Source organism: Sparus aurata, chromosome 13, assembly GCF_900880675.1.
Source record: "Sparus aurata chromosome 13, fSpaAur1.1, whole genome shotgun sequence".
Lineage (NCBI taxonomy): Eukaryota > Metazoa > Chordata > Actinopteri > Spariformes > Sparidae > Sparus > Sparus aurata.
The window spans coordinates 9242173-9257964 of NC_044199.1; the positions used below are offsets into that span (position 1 = coordinate 9242173).

The 15792-nt window shown below is 45.0% G+C and overlaps 1 protein-coding gene across 1 annotated transcript; it reads right to left on the reverse strand.

Moving 5' to 3' along the window:
* Positions 1-1315: 1315 nt before the first annotated feature.
* Positions 1316-15783, reverse strand: LOC115594747 (A disintegrin and metalloproteinase with thrombospondin motifs 15-like). Its single transcript, XM_030438973.1, has 9 exons — positions 15708-15783; positions 13297-14662; positions 8252-8384; positions 7948-8115; positions 5026-5309; positions 3977-4154; positions 3694-3866; positions 2585-2760; positions 1316-2445 (listed from the first exon to the last, which is right to left on the reverse strand). The coding sequence occupies exons 2-9, from the start codon at positions 14230-14232 to the stop codon at positions 1653-1655; spliced, it is 2841 nt and encodes a 946-aa protein (XP_030294833.1). The 5' UTR covers positions 14233-14662; positions 15708-15783; the 3' UTR covers positions 1316-1652.
* Between the last annotated feature and the right edge of the window lie 9 nt (positions 15784-15792).

Genomic DNA, 15792 nt, shown 5'->3' on the forward strand with positions numbered 1-15792 from the left:
CCCTTTCTTGCTTTATCGTTTGATTGATAATAAATTATCTTTGGTAACTGTGCCAGACAGGCGTTACTTAACACGGCTGAACACAATGAACTGAGAAGACAATTGTTGGTGTCAAATGATTAAAGAGTTGAAGGAAGCGATGGTGCACTTATTGTGTCTTTGTCTGCCTAAGTGTGTGAGTGTGTGTGTGTGATGTCAGGCCAAGCTCATATCTAAGATGAGCAGTGCAGTGTTGGATGTAGCTTGATGAATTCATAAGCTGGTGGCCACAGCAGCTAATCTGCTGGCCACTTTTTCTCTTCCCTGACTTCAGATTCTAGGTTTATATGTCTGGCTGACTGGTGCTGAGTGAGGTCTGCAGAACAGGTGCTGGCTGCATCTTTCGGCTTTCATCTGTTTTGGAGGAACGTTTCAGGAGTGAAACATGTCAAAAAAATGACACAGCAGGTACTGTAGAAGTCTTCCAACGCTGTATCAACCTTAGAGGGAAATTCCAGTGTTTTTAAACCTGGGCACTATGTTTACAAGTTTTGGTGTAGATGATTAATTTTTTTTGGAAGTTTTTGAATCGGCGCAGTAGATCGCCGCAGCTGCAATGGCTTCAGTGAAATCCTTTGGAGCAACTGGGAAGCCAAAGTCACATCCACTAAAAGTGCTTGAGACTTCATCTTGAACGAGACTTCTGTTTCTAGTTACAAAAATGATCTTATACAACCTGCCTGTCAGTGGCAAAAAAGGCACTTTATAGTGGACGTAACTATGGTGGTCGCAGTTGCCCCGAAGGATTACATTGCAGCCAGTGCAGCTGTGTCGCATCAGTCAGCTACAGAGATCTAGTGGACCGATTCCAAAATATTTGGTAGGTATGAATCATTGACACACAAAACCATGTGGCCCAGGTTTAGAAATACTGGAATTCCCCTTTAATTTGCTATAGATGTAAACCAATGGATTTTAAAATATATATATATATATATATATATATATATATATATATATATATATATATATATATATATATATATATATATATATATATATATATATATATATATATATATTTATCAGGGTTGGATAAACAATGCAGCAGAAAAGTATGTTAAAAACAAGGCCACATCAATACAATCTGTCTCTATGTGAAGTACTGTGCAGCACACGACATTACATCTGAGTCCAGTTTGTAGCAAGTTATGCATCAACCCTGGTATATTTGCTTCCTGAAAAATAGCCACAAGGCTTCCAGATCTATTTGAAAGACTGAGGAACCTGCACATTGAAAACATTATGACAAGAAATCGGTTCAAGACTCATAATGTAAACTGGATTGATTGCTGACAGCAGTCTGTATCTGCTGACAGTACGAGGGATTCCACTACATTTTATTCGACCTTCTCTCGTGTTATTTTGCCATCAGAGAAGGACCTGGATCATGTATTTTGAAGTCAGAGTGATGGCAGTGAAAAATATCTTCCAGCGTTCATCCTGCCACTTTCACTCTCCTTCCAATATTCTTGCCGTTCTTCCAAGCAAGTGTCCCATGATGCAGGTCAAAAAAAAAAACTGCACCGGGCGTTCTAGTTGTCTGTGTGTGAAGTGGAATCAAATCAGTCCTTTTAAAAACATAGAGAGTTTTAGTTTATAGGTTTTAGGCACTAACAAGGCTTCAGGTTACAGAAGTCCAGCTCCTGTGGCTTCCGTATGCCAATGCAGTGCTCCCTTGGGAGCAGATGCCCAGTTTGGGTTTTGCAGTGCAGTGGTCTTCTCTTGAAGCCCTTCCCACAGGTTCTGGAGCAAGGCGACCACTGCCCAACAAGCCACTCAGGACATGGGTCTCCACAAACCCGAGTGGCTGCAGGTCTTTGTGAAGGATCGCAGTCCAACCCAGGCCTCCCGTCAGGTCTCAGACACTGCACCATCCTCCTCTGGATCCCACCGCCGCAGGTCACAGAGCACTTGTCCCAACTTGTGGATATCCATTTCCCGAGAGCAGGATCCTCCTTGCTATACGACCTCTTCAGGGTGTCTCCTCCCTTCTCCTTGACACTATTCTCGGCCAGGACGCTGTTATGGGCGTCTACACGCGCGTCCTTCTTGAGAGGCTTTTCCTCCTTGGACTGACGGGCGAGGTAGAAGGAGTAGCGGATTCGAGGAGGTGTCATCTGGCCTGCACACAACACCTCCACAGTCAGGGCTTCCCCTAAGGGCTTCACAGCATTCAGGGTCTCAGAAAGGCCAGCTGTGCCACTGTAGCGCAGCAGGCTGTTCTTCACCATGATGTCCCTCTCCCCGGCTGACACGACGTAGTTCCCATTGAGCAGGTAATAGCCCTCGCTGTTCTTCACCGCCAAGTAGTTGTCATCACCCACCATTCCCTTGTAGCCTCGCTGACGGACGTCTATGTTGGCTGCGCCCACCGGCAACATCACCACAAAGTTGTAGCCGTGCCTGCATGCCAGAACACATCACAGTCAATGACAGCTTATAATAGTGAAGCTGATAATGTTATCACGTCCAAGTAACACGGGGGAACATGAATGACGTAAGAAACGTCCTCTAAACGCTATCACATGTGGGATTTACTCACATAGGCTTTGTGAAGAGTCCCGACACCTTCTTGCAGCCCTTGTTGTCACCTCCGCAGACTCCACACTTATCAAACTTCTTGGTCGAGCCGATTTTTCCGTCACAGCCGGCCTTAATGCACTTCCCTTGGACACACACTCCTGGAGAGTCTGGGGAGCACGGAGTCCCATCCACGACCTAAGGTTAGGTCAGGTTTAAGGGACAGAAAACAAAAGAATCTTTAGTCACAAGAAGCAAACACAGCAGAGCCTCCAACACATAGTACAGACCACGCAACATCCCCTGTGACTTTACTTTGCTGTATACTTTATTTCAGTTTAGTAAAATATTCAAGTAGGAATTTGATTACACAACGGCACTGATTTTTTGACCCTGTAGTTCTTTCCCTACAGTCCACTGGAAACAATTCTCTTAATATGTCCTGACTGGTTTTCTAAATTCATACACAAGCAGGAAAAGTAAACTTTGGAATGATATATGTACATATAAGCAACAGGATGTTCTGTGGCAGTAAGTATCTTAAGTGAAGCTGTCAACCAGATCCACCTCACTTCTAGTCCATGTGCAAATATGCGACCGACCAGTTACATAATGCGGTTGTGAGCACCCTGACACACACATTTTCCTCTTTCCAAAGATATATCATACTTAGAAATTGGCCCACAATGCACCAAACTCTGAAAGTTTTTGCGGTAACTCGTACTCAGAAACTACTCCAAACCCAGTTTTCAGTTCCAGTCGTGACTCTGTGGTTAAAACTTCCAGCTGCTCTGTGACTCAGAGCTACGTGTCCTCTGAGAGCTCTTATCTACTCCTCCTCAGCCGGTATGATGGAGTGAAGTGTGAACTCAGTCTCGCTGCTGCTACAGCTCACTCCACACCCTGCTATCTGAAAGAGCTGAGCTGTACTCCTCCTCTGCTTCATTCCTTCCCCCAATTTTTCGCACTCGGGCCCGAGGCAGCTGGCTGATGCATCATCACTTTCACCCGCCATTATCTTAGCCTCATATCCCAAAATCTAACCTCACTTTACACAGACTTTTGTGTCCTCACCAATCGAATTATCTTAACATTTGTTCAGGCAAATCGGAGAATACACCTGAGGTTTACCTTTGGTGCGAGGACGTAGAAGTAGCCCGTGCCGTTAGCCCTGCAGATGAGTTTACACCTGTCATCAAGAGACACTCCAGAGTACTTGGGCACCCACACCACCGAGTGGGCGACTCGGTTACTGTTGAAGTTCTGCCCGCCGATCTCACACTGCTCCTCGCGGTAAGTCTTACCTACGCAGACGGGAAGCGAAGGAGGGAGAGAGAACAGAAGGTGAGAGGTGGGATCGCTCAAGGGGAAAAAATGTCGTAGGACATAGTTGTCTGTTTTGAACCACTCGTACCTGTGTCAGAGCAGCGGTTCAGGTTGCAGGAGCGGTATTTGACCCGAACCCCTTGGCAGTATTTACCACCGTTTGACGGAACTGGATTGTTGCACTCTCTCCTAGACAGCTGGACGCCACCTCCACATGTACGCGAGCAGGAACCGAACAGGCCCCACTTACCCCAGCGACCGTCTACCTGGAAATACATTGAAATAAAAACAGGGAAATATTGCAGAAAGTACAAACTGATTTTATATAGGGGTTGTACTACATGATGACAGGCCACTAAAGAATATTTCCTTTCCTGCCTCTGATAAGCCTACATAATAATCTTATCCTAACCCTAACCAATCATCACTGCTCACGCCTAAAGCTAACCTGAGCAACGGATGTTCAAAATGCTGGCTGTTACGTGATTCATGGAGATTTCTGATCATTCCAGGAGGCTCTAAGGTCTCAATTTAAATGCATTATTCAGAGAGACAGAAGGCCAATGTTTGGCAGTCTGTAGTTAAAACATTATTTATTACAGCACTGGGCTGCTTCTATTTGCAGGTAGCCTCCGGGAACCATATAGAGGTTCCACGATCCACCCCTGTTGTGAAAAAATGGTCCATTGGAGTGAACGGGGATGACGGGACTCTCTCTCCCCAGGGGCCTTGAAACTAACCAGGCCAAGTGGTACTTGCCAATAAGACGCAGAGCAGGGCGGGTTATTCTTTTGCTATCGTGTAAAAAGGAACATCCCCAAAAGTGAAGCCAGAATATCCCTCCTCCTCAGTTGGTTTCTGTCATTTCAGGTTGTTCTTATAACTCTGATTTATGTTCAGGTCACAATTCAGAGGGGTCAAAACTGTAGCTCCCACCCTGATCATTACTGCGCTAGCAGCAAATTACAACACAAGATCAGGAGGCAGATACTGTACTGGGGATATTTTGGCTTCATCTTTGTACAGAGGGAGACATGTCAGCCATCTTTATAAAGGTCAATGATAACAACAAGGACCCTCCTTAATCACACCCCAGCTAAGGTACATGTTGACAACAGGAACCTGTGTGAGCCTTACCTTCGCATTTTTGGCCTGTTTGTCGGAGCAGACCCCTCTGTCACAGACCTGTCCGTCCCCACAGTGGGTGCCATCCGCCCAGGGGAAGTGACGGGTCATGCACACCAAATGGCCGTTGGATTTCCCCGTGCACCACAGACGGCCGCATGGCGGTTGCATAAAAGGACAGGGCTTGGAGCCTTCTCCGAACGCCAGCTCGCACTGACGGTCGTGGCTGTAGGTTGATCCCGGCAGCACGTCAGGGAGGACCAGGGGCTTCTGGGGCTGGTCGAGCAAACATTCCCCTAGAAGAGGGGAAGCAAGACAAACTGTCACCTCTGGTTTCATGGCTTTTCTGTACGTTGTAGGTTTTATTTATGTTTTTAACACAGCATCCTAACTTTCTTTGAATCAGAACTGAATACTGAATCCTCAGTATTTCCACTGTGCTTTTCATTAAACGCATGTGTGTGATGTGGGTGCGTGGGATTGTGGGTTGGGGGCAGTAAGCAACCATTGCCCTTGTGATTTGGGCTTTTTGAAGTCAAAGTACTGCTTGGTGCAGTCTGTGCTGTGTATGCCACATCCCACACACAGGCTCAACACCACAAACAGTCACCCCTACCCCTATTTCATCCTCAAACTCTCCCTAAAAGCCCACAAGCTCATGTTTGATCCCATTCTTGTTGACGCATAACTTGCAAGGATAATGATGAAAAGTGACATGCAGGGAGCTATCAGTGCAAAGGTCAAAGACACAGAGTCCATTTACAATCAGTGGCACACAGAAAAACCTTTTCTAGGAACAGGCTAATAATCGGAAGAGTTTGACGAGCAGGTGCCTGGAAACATGACAGATCCAGGAGGTTTCCAGGAGGAGCTTTTTATCACTTAGTTTCTCACCCTTATGGGGAATTCACACATCGAAAACAAGTCATTTCCACCAGGGGGGAAAAACTGTGTTTACCCACTTTGAACAGTTTATTATGCCTCTCGTGTTGCGGTGGAATCACAACAGTTTATAAGGCAGTGAGTGAATGAGCTGTAACTGGTGGCAAATTTGTTTCCTACCATTTCACCGCAGATTTGGCAGAAGAAACACACACACTATTAACTGATAGTACAATAGCACATAAACAAGTCACTCTACACTGACAGAGCCAGAACAGACCTCTTCCTTCCCACACTCTCTCCAACGAGCGCTAATCAATAACAATAGCATGGGTTGTGCGTGTGTTTGTGGAGAATGAACAGGTTACAAATGAGTTTGAGCCCAGAACTGCACAAAAAACAGCCTCAAACATGTGGCAACATGTGTTTTTTTTTTTCTCCCCTCTGCTTCTCGAAGTCTAGATTTATGACAGACGGCCAGGAGAAACCAAGTTCTAACATTGTTGGATGGAAATCACTCTCTGTCAGGACAAAAATGTTCTGCTTCAGTTTGTGTTCTTTTCTCCACAATGGGGACCAAGAGAAGCAAAAAAACGTTTGTCTATTTGGAGCGAACCTGCATGGGAAACACTGGGCAGATACACCGCGCAGTCCAAACCACTGTGGTGACTCTCCCCAGAGCGAGCCCTCTAATTTGGGACAGATGTGGGGGCAGTTTTAAAACAAACGTTTAGCATCGCTCCAAGGCCAAGTCCTGTGGTCTGGCCTGCTTGGCAAACAATCTGCGTCCAACCGAATACATTTCTCTTTTGGCTTTAAGCTCGTCTTTCTCTAGGAGCAGGGTACTTCTGCAGATGTCACATTGGAAGCATAGATAGATGCTGAAATTCATTCATGCCCTCACTTGCATTTGCCCCTAATGACTGTTGTCATGTTGCGCACAGGAGGCTAATGAGCCGAAACAATCGAGCAAATCCCAGAAAATGTGGAAATAAGAGCGCCTCTGCTGCTTTTCAACAACTGCATGGACGTGATGAACAGAACCGTGAAGGGTCTAATTACGTGAATAATAGAACGAGTATGTGCTCTCCTAATGCAATAATCACCTAACTGCATGTTTGTGGGCTGCCCTTTAAAAGAGTATTCCAGCGATTTAGCAATGCACTCCTGTAACATTATCGGACTAACATTGGACAAAAAAAGAGTAGTAAAATCGATGCAGCGGAAACAGATATTCGATGCAACCAAGCCCCCAACAGTTCAGCTGATATCTACTAGCCGCTAATGTAGCCTTGAGCCGCTAGCCTCAAGCAGGGACGAGGAGCTGACTTCTTTCGCCACCACCTCCACATTTATTTCATTTGTAATCTGTTAGGCCTGCAGTAGCCACAAAATACTTTCAACAACTTAAAAAAATGTAAGCAAATCCTGTTATTGATAGTCAGCTGCCTTAACAATCGATGGTTGGTTATGTGTGAAATATTTGGTTTTACATTAGAAAACTGTTTTATACACTGACATGATCTATTTTGCAAAACCAGCGAAGGCTAAATTAGGAGTTAAAAGAACAGATAAAGTAACTCGAATGACAAACTTAAAGGACAAATATGTCCAAATTGTAGTTGAAAACATTTGAAAATTAACTGAAATTATTATCAGAATGGAAGAAATAGCAGCTTCCAGTTCTGAATTGCTCGCTGCACAGCTCACTGAGCTAACTAGCTAAGAGCAGCTATAGTAACTCTGGTAATAGAGTATGAATTTGACAGATTCTTACATGTTGCACCTTTAAGTATTTGTGCCCATCTCTGTTTGTTGGTTAAAACATTTTTAATCGGTTACAATCTCAACGCTGATTAATAACTTACGAATTAATCATTAACATCCTTATTTTGTAGAACTCTCTACACAGGCTTTGATGTGTAAAAAATACATGGACTTCTCCTTTAATAACAGTTTGTGTCTGACCTCACTTTGGCTTCACACCTCTTCAAACGCTCTACAATTCTGTTTGCAGTCAAACACAGCGGTCAGAGGTCGCAGGAAACTCACCGTGCCCACTGTCCAGGAATTCAGTGATGATGGCTGCGCTGCAGGGAGACCAGGGGCTGGTGCGGTTTATCTGGATGAGGGTGGGAGACATCATGTGGTTGTCCTGCAGTTTCCCAAACACGTCCTCGCAGGCCTTCACGTTGTCGTGTGGCATGTTGAACACGTGTCCTGTCGAGAGGGAATGTGATGGCAGATGTACTTCATGAATGCATGGATACTTTAATCTGTTTATGTGCACTCACATTACCAGACACACAACAGTCACAATGCATATGGGGTGGAGGGTGGTGTTAGTGGGGCTCACCAAGCTCATGAGCAGTGGTGAAGGCTGAAGGTAGGCCGTCGTCTTCGATCACGGAGCAGCTCCTCTTGGGGTCGCACATGGTGCCAACATCAGCCATGCCGAGAGTGTCACATGTGGAGGCTCCACACAGGTCCTGGACACAAAACAGCACGTTGCATTAGCACATGTGAGCGAAAGAAAAGCATGCAGTACATGGCACTTCACGAACTCCTTCAATTCAGAAAAGAACATTGCAATTGTTTGACATTTTTCATTCTTTTTTCAGGGATTCAATCATGGATCTTGATTTTTAAAAAATCAGGTGCATTTAGGTGACTGGTGTCTATGAGTATGTACAAAGGCAGCTGTAAGGCCTTGGTGGAGGTTATGTACTCTACTGAGTGCCATTCTCGTTTCTCACTGTTAACACTTCAATGTAATCTGGTTGCACCATACTTTTTGGATACACAGGGACATATCAGCGACGTACCCTGCGGTCATTGGGCAACATGTTCTCGCTCCCAACTCTCGAAGTCGGCAGCTTGGTCAGTTGCCTTAAGCTTCAGACTATGATGCTCTTCCGACCCCTCATGCATCAGTTTTGCACTTGGAAGGCACCGTGGTCACATGAGTACAAGTACGTTACATACAATGTTCAGTTAGACTTTCGTTAGTGTACTTTTAACATTGTCGGACGATAGTGATTTGGTGAGGTTTAGGCAAAAAAACTACTTGGTTAAGAGTTAGAAAACCAGATCGTAATGTGGGCTAAAATTACAACATAAGCTACTGTACTGACGTATCTCATGTCACATAACGTACGTGACCTCAGTTACGGGAACGGGAACATTGTCATGACAGGGTAAGAAAACTTTTACTTGATGGCACAACAGTTTAGCTGGATTAACAGTCAGCACTCCAGAAACTATAATGCACCCTTGCGACACATGAAAATTAAGGAAAGTCATTTTACAGTTGGAGTTTTGTTCTCTCCCACATATGTTTGGCAAATCTAGGAGTAGAGGTGGGGACTAATCTATGAATACAAACAATAGAAATGACCAAACTATGAAATAAGGATCAACCTTGAGGTTGTCATTAGAATTGTTTTACTTGAGACTGGAAAAGGATTAGATAGTGTTAAGCAAGGCTTTCCACTAAGTGTTTTTAGCTTAGTTTTCAGTGAGCAGCAGTGTTTAGAGCACACCTTCCTCTATGAGGTAATGTAACTGTCCCCAATCGCAACATTTCCATGCCATAGCAGAGTTTCCAGATGACCTATTTCTCCACCACAAGTTTTTAAAAACCCAATCTTAGCGAGTATCCATTTGGAGCTGTACCTCCTAATCACAGGACAGCTTGGGCAGTAACCGCCGCAGAACACCGCCCATCTGCCTGGCCCATAAACAGCACCGTCTCTACATACCCAGAAACACAGAAAACCAGAGGCGGTCAGCTATTATAGATAAAGAACATTACTGGTTTAATGTCACACAGGCCCTGCAATCCTCCGCTGCACCGAACTCACACATTAAACTCAGTGCCAAGTGAAGACTTCGAGCGCTATGACAAATCATTCCTAGAATAAACCACAAAACCGCAATTGTTGGCCGGTGCAAATCCAGTCCAGATGTGCTCATGTGCAGATGACATTGAAACGTTTGGACCATTTATGAGCGAAAACTGAAAAACTGTGAGACAAACGGGGGGGAAGAAACAGCAGCGTCAATGAGTTTGTTCTTCGCTTTGACCTACTTCCCACATCTGTTATCTATCTCAGCATTTTTTTGTGTGTGTTTCTGCAATTAAAACACAATATGAGGGTTATCTCAGCAAAGAAATATTTCCATTTTCGTTTGTGTACAGATCTAGATGCATTTAATTACCATCTGGCCTTTTAAAGCTCATACTTGGGTGCAATATGCACAACTGTCGCGTTGCTTGGAGTCTCAGTTGGTGCTCGGAGCGGAAAAAGGTCTGATACAGCATGATCACAGACATTGGACATATATGGTCGTACTCTTCTCTTTCTCAGCCCCATTATCCATCATGTAACAAAAGGCAAACATGCTGTGAGTTAAAGTACATCCACCCCCTCTCTCCCCGGGGGAACATAAATACGTCAGATTTACAGTTAGATTTAGTCTTTTGGGGACTGCCTGTTCACATACAATGAAGTTTCTGTGTAGCTTAATGAACTGAGTAAACATTCTTTACGCAGCAATCATGCTGGCAATGGATCTTAAAGACGACCGCAATAGCCTCTGGACAACGCCGAGTTGGTCTTCATAAAACCTACAAATTAGACTGGTATACAGCAGACAATGGACGTGCCTTAAATGCCCACTGAAAGCTACGGTGAACCAGAACAACACCACTAACTAAACTGAGTCACCAAGTCATGTGGATATGTGTGGAGACAGCTTGTTTGATATCCGAGTCTAGGAGGGGTGATTTTGTCTGATCGGATGCTAAAGTCATGTGGCCGTCTTCTACATTATTTATTATACGATTCATTGTGGCTCTCGTGGTCTATCTGACTTCGCTGTGTTGGTGACGTGCCGAGAATGTCATGATTAATGATGTTCCAGGACCTTGGTATTTCAGCAAGCCTTTGTGGCTGTATGGAATAAGTATGCTAACCCAGTAGACCGGGTTTCGCCTCCGGATTGGAACATAACAGACTGTCCACTTGTTTTGAACTCAACCACCATCAAAGGTGCAATACGCAAGAAATGACCTCCAGTCGAGTTGAAATGTCATCCAGTCAAGTTCATTCTCAATAGAAACGGGGGGGGGGGGGGGGGGGGAATATATCAACAGCATAACTGAGGGGTAAAACTGTGGGTACTGTAAGCAAGCTAGCTCAGTTAGCTGTGTATGAAGAGAGTGTTGCTTACACCACTAGCACAGAAGCTTTCGACCGGGATGGGCTAGCATGCTAACTTCTGTAAATACCTCTGCAGCACAACACATAGATGCCATAATGTCAGAACTGTTATTTCTTAACACTAGTTGATCATTTTTTAAATTCTTGCATATTCCACCTCCAAGTTTCCTTTTTGGCCATTGACGGGAACCCGCTTTGGCACCCTTGGGTTAAGGCCACACAAATGTTTGGTTAGGTTTAGGAAAACAGGGCTTGGGTTGAAATACACCTTTGGTTTAACACGTGATACATCGGCTAACTTCTCCCGTGTGCATATTCTTCAGGTCTTTTTCCTCGAGTCACAAAGCTATCATCACAAACACATGATTGGTTGGTTGCAGCGATGGTCCTGACCTGGACCAACATTAATTATGATGACCCAGGAACAACATCAACACAGCGATCATGTGGGCTCCCCACTGGAGCACTCAGTCCTTAAGGTGTTGACATCCTGGATATCCGTGTATTGCTTTATGAAGGAGAGTTTATTCTGAGGGATTTAACACTGTATTTATAAAGCTGAAATGTTGTTGTCGTTGGGTGAATGGACAATTAAAAGTAAGACGTCAATCCAGGCACATGTGCTGTAAGTTCCTAAAGTTGTAGGACAGTCTAGGCAAGAAATTCCATCACACATAAGAGGTTGGGGCCACTGACAGGAAATATTCATTTGACCACACTGTGTAAATGCAGCTGTGTCTGAAATACAGCACTCGTTATATTTTGTCAGACTTCCGATCGAAGTCTGAGCAGTGTAGGTCAGTCATTCCATCCAATATAACACAAACCCGAACAGTGACTGAATGATTTGACGTGTGTCTTTCTGCTTTATATAGCAGATTACAGCCACATGACTCACTGTCTGTAGGCAGGTCCAGTACAGTTAAAATGGGGTCATCTGAAACAGCTACGGGGTTTATAACGCCGGCGCTGCAACTCCAAACCTAGATTTTCTGTCAGAAACACTTTTATGGAAAACACAGCCCGTCTCTGAAGTGTCATGACCTAAACAGGAAGAGCATACTGTACATATGAGAGGAAGTGCATGACATGGTGAAGAAGGTGCAGCTGTGCAAGAGCTGCCCCTCTGGAGCGGCATGTTTCCGACTCCAGGCAAAAACACGGAGGGATGTAGCATCTCCAACGTGCACGAAGGAACCCTCCCGTCCTCCTCCCACCCCCCTCCCCCCTCCTCCGTACAGGGGCATGTTCAATGAGGAGCAGGCAAAGTGGTGGGCAGGAGGCTGGAAAACCCACAGCGGGAGGGAGAACGGGAATGGCTGAGAGAAACAAGACGCTTCCGAACGGGGCATCCCTGAGGGCACAGTGGGTCCTTACAGTTGGCAAAGTTACAGATAAAACAAGGGTTTTGTTTGAGGTCTGATACGATCATGTGTCGTATCATGTTAGTGACACCAGGCAAAGGTGATTTGATACCTTATAATGTTGTCTTTGACTCTTTAACTCTGGAGACTGTAGATACATCTACAGACTGAACAATATCCAAACCTTAGCTTTTTCAGTAACCAAATAAGTATCTGTGGGACTGATAGTCAACTTTATATCAAGTCTTCAGCATCGCAAAATGAAGTCAAAGTGGCCAGACAGTCCATCATAGATCAGTGGGATTCACACTGACCAATGAACAAGAGCGATGACTTCATCTCTGACCCTGTTTCACGGGCCAAATATTTGAGAGTACAGGGAGAACTCAGAGGTGGGCTCCATGACTATAAAACTATCCTCTGAGGAGCCATGAAGAGAAATCAAGACTATTGCTCTGTTCGGCTCAAGTAATTTCCTCCGTGACCCAGCCTCACTGTCAAAGCTGTGATGGTATTAGTGGACTGGATAGTCACTGTGTTCTTGCTCCCTGAGTTCACCAGAGGTGGGGAGTGTGTTGTGAAAGCAAACCAATTAACTGACACAGCAGGAGGAGCAGGGGGGGGGGAGGCGGGGAAGCCTGCCATGTAAAGTCTGCATTATTTGGCGAACATAAACAAGCCTCATATAGAAAATATACTGTGTTTATTGTTTTTGCTGAGGCAAATCATCAGGATGACGCATTTCTGTGCGTAATTACGCACACTAAAAACCCACACTCTACCCTGTTAACGCATATGAAACATGTCTTTACCTGTCTAGTGAAAAGAATCGCCGTGTCCCAGTAGTCTGCATGCTTGTCGTTGTTTTTGTTCAGCTTTTTCTGCCAGGTGCAAAAGTTCCGCAGCGTCATGGCTGCGTTCCCGGACACCTTGGGTCCTTTGTCCTCCTCGGATATAATCACGATCTTCACCACTGTGATGCTGATGAAGTTAAGGATGCTGGGGTGTTTGTAGAGCCTCGCCGCCACCGACATCAGCGTCAGGAGGTAGTGTTTGAGGTCATCTCCGTGGAACTTCGCCATGGACTCGTCCGCCACCACCAGCGTCTCCACGTACCTGGGTACTGACGCGAACCTCTTGGCTCTCCCCATCCTCCTCAGCATCGTCTCGGTCACATTGCTGTAATCGTTCAGTCGCTTGTATTTCTCCAACGATTGCGCAACCTGGACGCTGAGGTCGCTGTCCACCGCGCATCTCGAGGTTGAATTGAGCCTCAGGTTGTTGTTGGGTCTGCGCCGGACGATGTGCGCACTTTCTGCGCTTCTGGTGTCATTTTGCACCGGGCTGATAAAATATTCCCAGCCCTGGAAGCCGAACGCGCCTTGTAAACCTTTACAGAGGCTCAGAGCAGCGTAAGAGTAGCTGTCAGCATTCACATATCCGGAGTAGAAACACCGGCTCAGGTCAGTGGTGGCATCGGTGTTTGGGAGCCAGAGCGCGTCTTGGTTAGAAAGTGAAGGGGCGATGAAATTAGAGTCCTGCTGTAAATCGATCACTAACTCCTGCTGGAAAGCTCGTATTTTTATGACACATTCTCCGTCAAGGTTTTCCAAGTCGTTGTCAAAATCCCTCCTGTCATCTCTGTGCGTATCCAGCCTGACCGGGAAGCAGAGTTCACTTTCCATGCAACGGGCAAGTTTTGAGAGTGACAGCAGAGAGCAGAGGAGAAAAGTTCTTCTGATAAACATGACGATGTTTGCACTCGGTGAAGAATGCAACGACCGGCAGAGAAGACAAAACGATGTTGAATGTGCAAGCTCAGTGGAAGCGGTGAGAGCCACAGATCGGGATGAGGAGCATAATCCAGTGACTCTAAAACAATGCAGGTCCACTCAGTGCAAACTCCTCCTGGTCATCACCCATTCCCATTCTCCACCTGCGTGCGTGTGCGCAGTCCACTGCTGCCTTCTGTGGACTTTATGCATTTTCGTCATGTGTAGAAAGATGGAAACTCAATCTCTCCTCTGGAGGGGGGCAGTCTTTGGAGGCGCTCATTGGATGCGGGTTCGCTGCGGCCACTTGAGACTGAGCGAGCAGCAGGCCTATGATCACGTCCGAGCGCGCTGCGAGGAGTCATCACATCACATCTCCTACTTCCAGGGCGCTCACACGTCATTTCTGAGACGGCAATGTTGTCTTCATGTTATTAAAAAATTCGCAATTAACACAGCTATTTTTCATCTCATGAAGAGCAACAGGCTGGATCAGCAGAAATATGTCCTCCATCCCGAATATTAATATATTACTAAGAGGAATGCTTTCATAACTTATAAATGATAATCCGTTGGGTTCAGACATAATTAAATAAACTGAATACGACGCGATCACTATAAAAGTGAAGCTGAATCCTCTTAGAGGAATATCAGATTGCTGCTGCGGGTCTTTATCAGCTGTCCCGTCCTCTGTGTGGGTCGGGTACGACATCTGGCGGACAGCAACAGAACAACTGGGATCGTTCAGTTTTAAGTTCCTGCTCTTAAGAAAAGTTGTTTTTTGTGTCTCATTCCCAATTCGTAAAAATACTGACGCTTTGGGATGGTGGCTGGCCAGTCCTACAATCCTAACTCAGTATTTCAGCCAATATATAAGGATGACTACTGGTACTTTCAAGAAATTAGATTTTGTAAAGTGAATTACTGACTAAGTGACTAAGTAAAGGCAAGTATCAGTAGTACAAGTAGAACAGTCTGGTAATATCATCACTTTTGCTGTTATGCAGCATTATTAATCTGTTTACAACCTCCTCAGACTGATCAGGTAAGTTTTATCATCTAATACAGTTTTCAATAGTAATCAGTAATATGATAGGCCTAATGATATGACAGGCGACAGGCTGTATACAGACTTTTAAGTACATTACATTGATGAAACTTTTAAACGTTTCCTTAAAAGGGTAGATTTACACTATGGTATTGATAATTTTACTTAAGTAAAAGATCTGATTCATACTTCATCTACCAGCACATTAATTCAAGAACTGTACTCGAGTACAATTATGAAGTATTTCCATTTTCCTCTACTTTTTGAATACTTTATAATTTAGTTTTACGTCCTACTTTTGATACCAAAGTACATTTAATATCAGACTTTTACTCATCAATCCTATGTGTGACTTTAACCTAACATCGTTATCAGTGTAGTACAACGTGTTGTGTGTTAAGACCAGTAAGATGATCCAGGGTGTGGCGCCCTCTGCTCCTCAGACGAGCTCTCTCTCCTCCTCCTCGCCGCCTGCTTTGTTTTCCCTT

Excerpts from the sequence above, each read along its gene's own strand:
- LOC115594747 (XM_030438973.1), bottom strand. The coding sequence starts at position 14,232 with ATGTTTATCAGAAGAACTTTTCTCCTCTGCTCTCTGCTGTCACTCTCA. Across the intron at positions 2,761-3,693 it reads TCTACGTCCTCGCACCAAAG|GTCGTGGATGGGACTCCGTG; the intron begins GTAAACCTCAGG and ends ACCTAACCTTAG. Across the intron at positions 2,446-2,584 it reads GGACTCTTCACAAAGCCTAT|GCACGGCTACAACTTTGTGG; the intron begins GTGAGTAAATCC and ends TCTGGCATGCAG.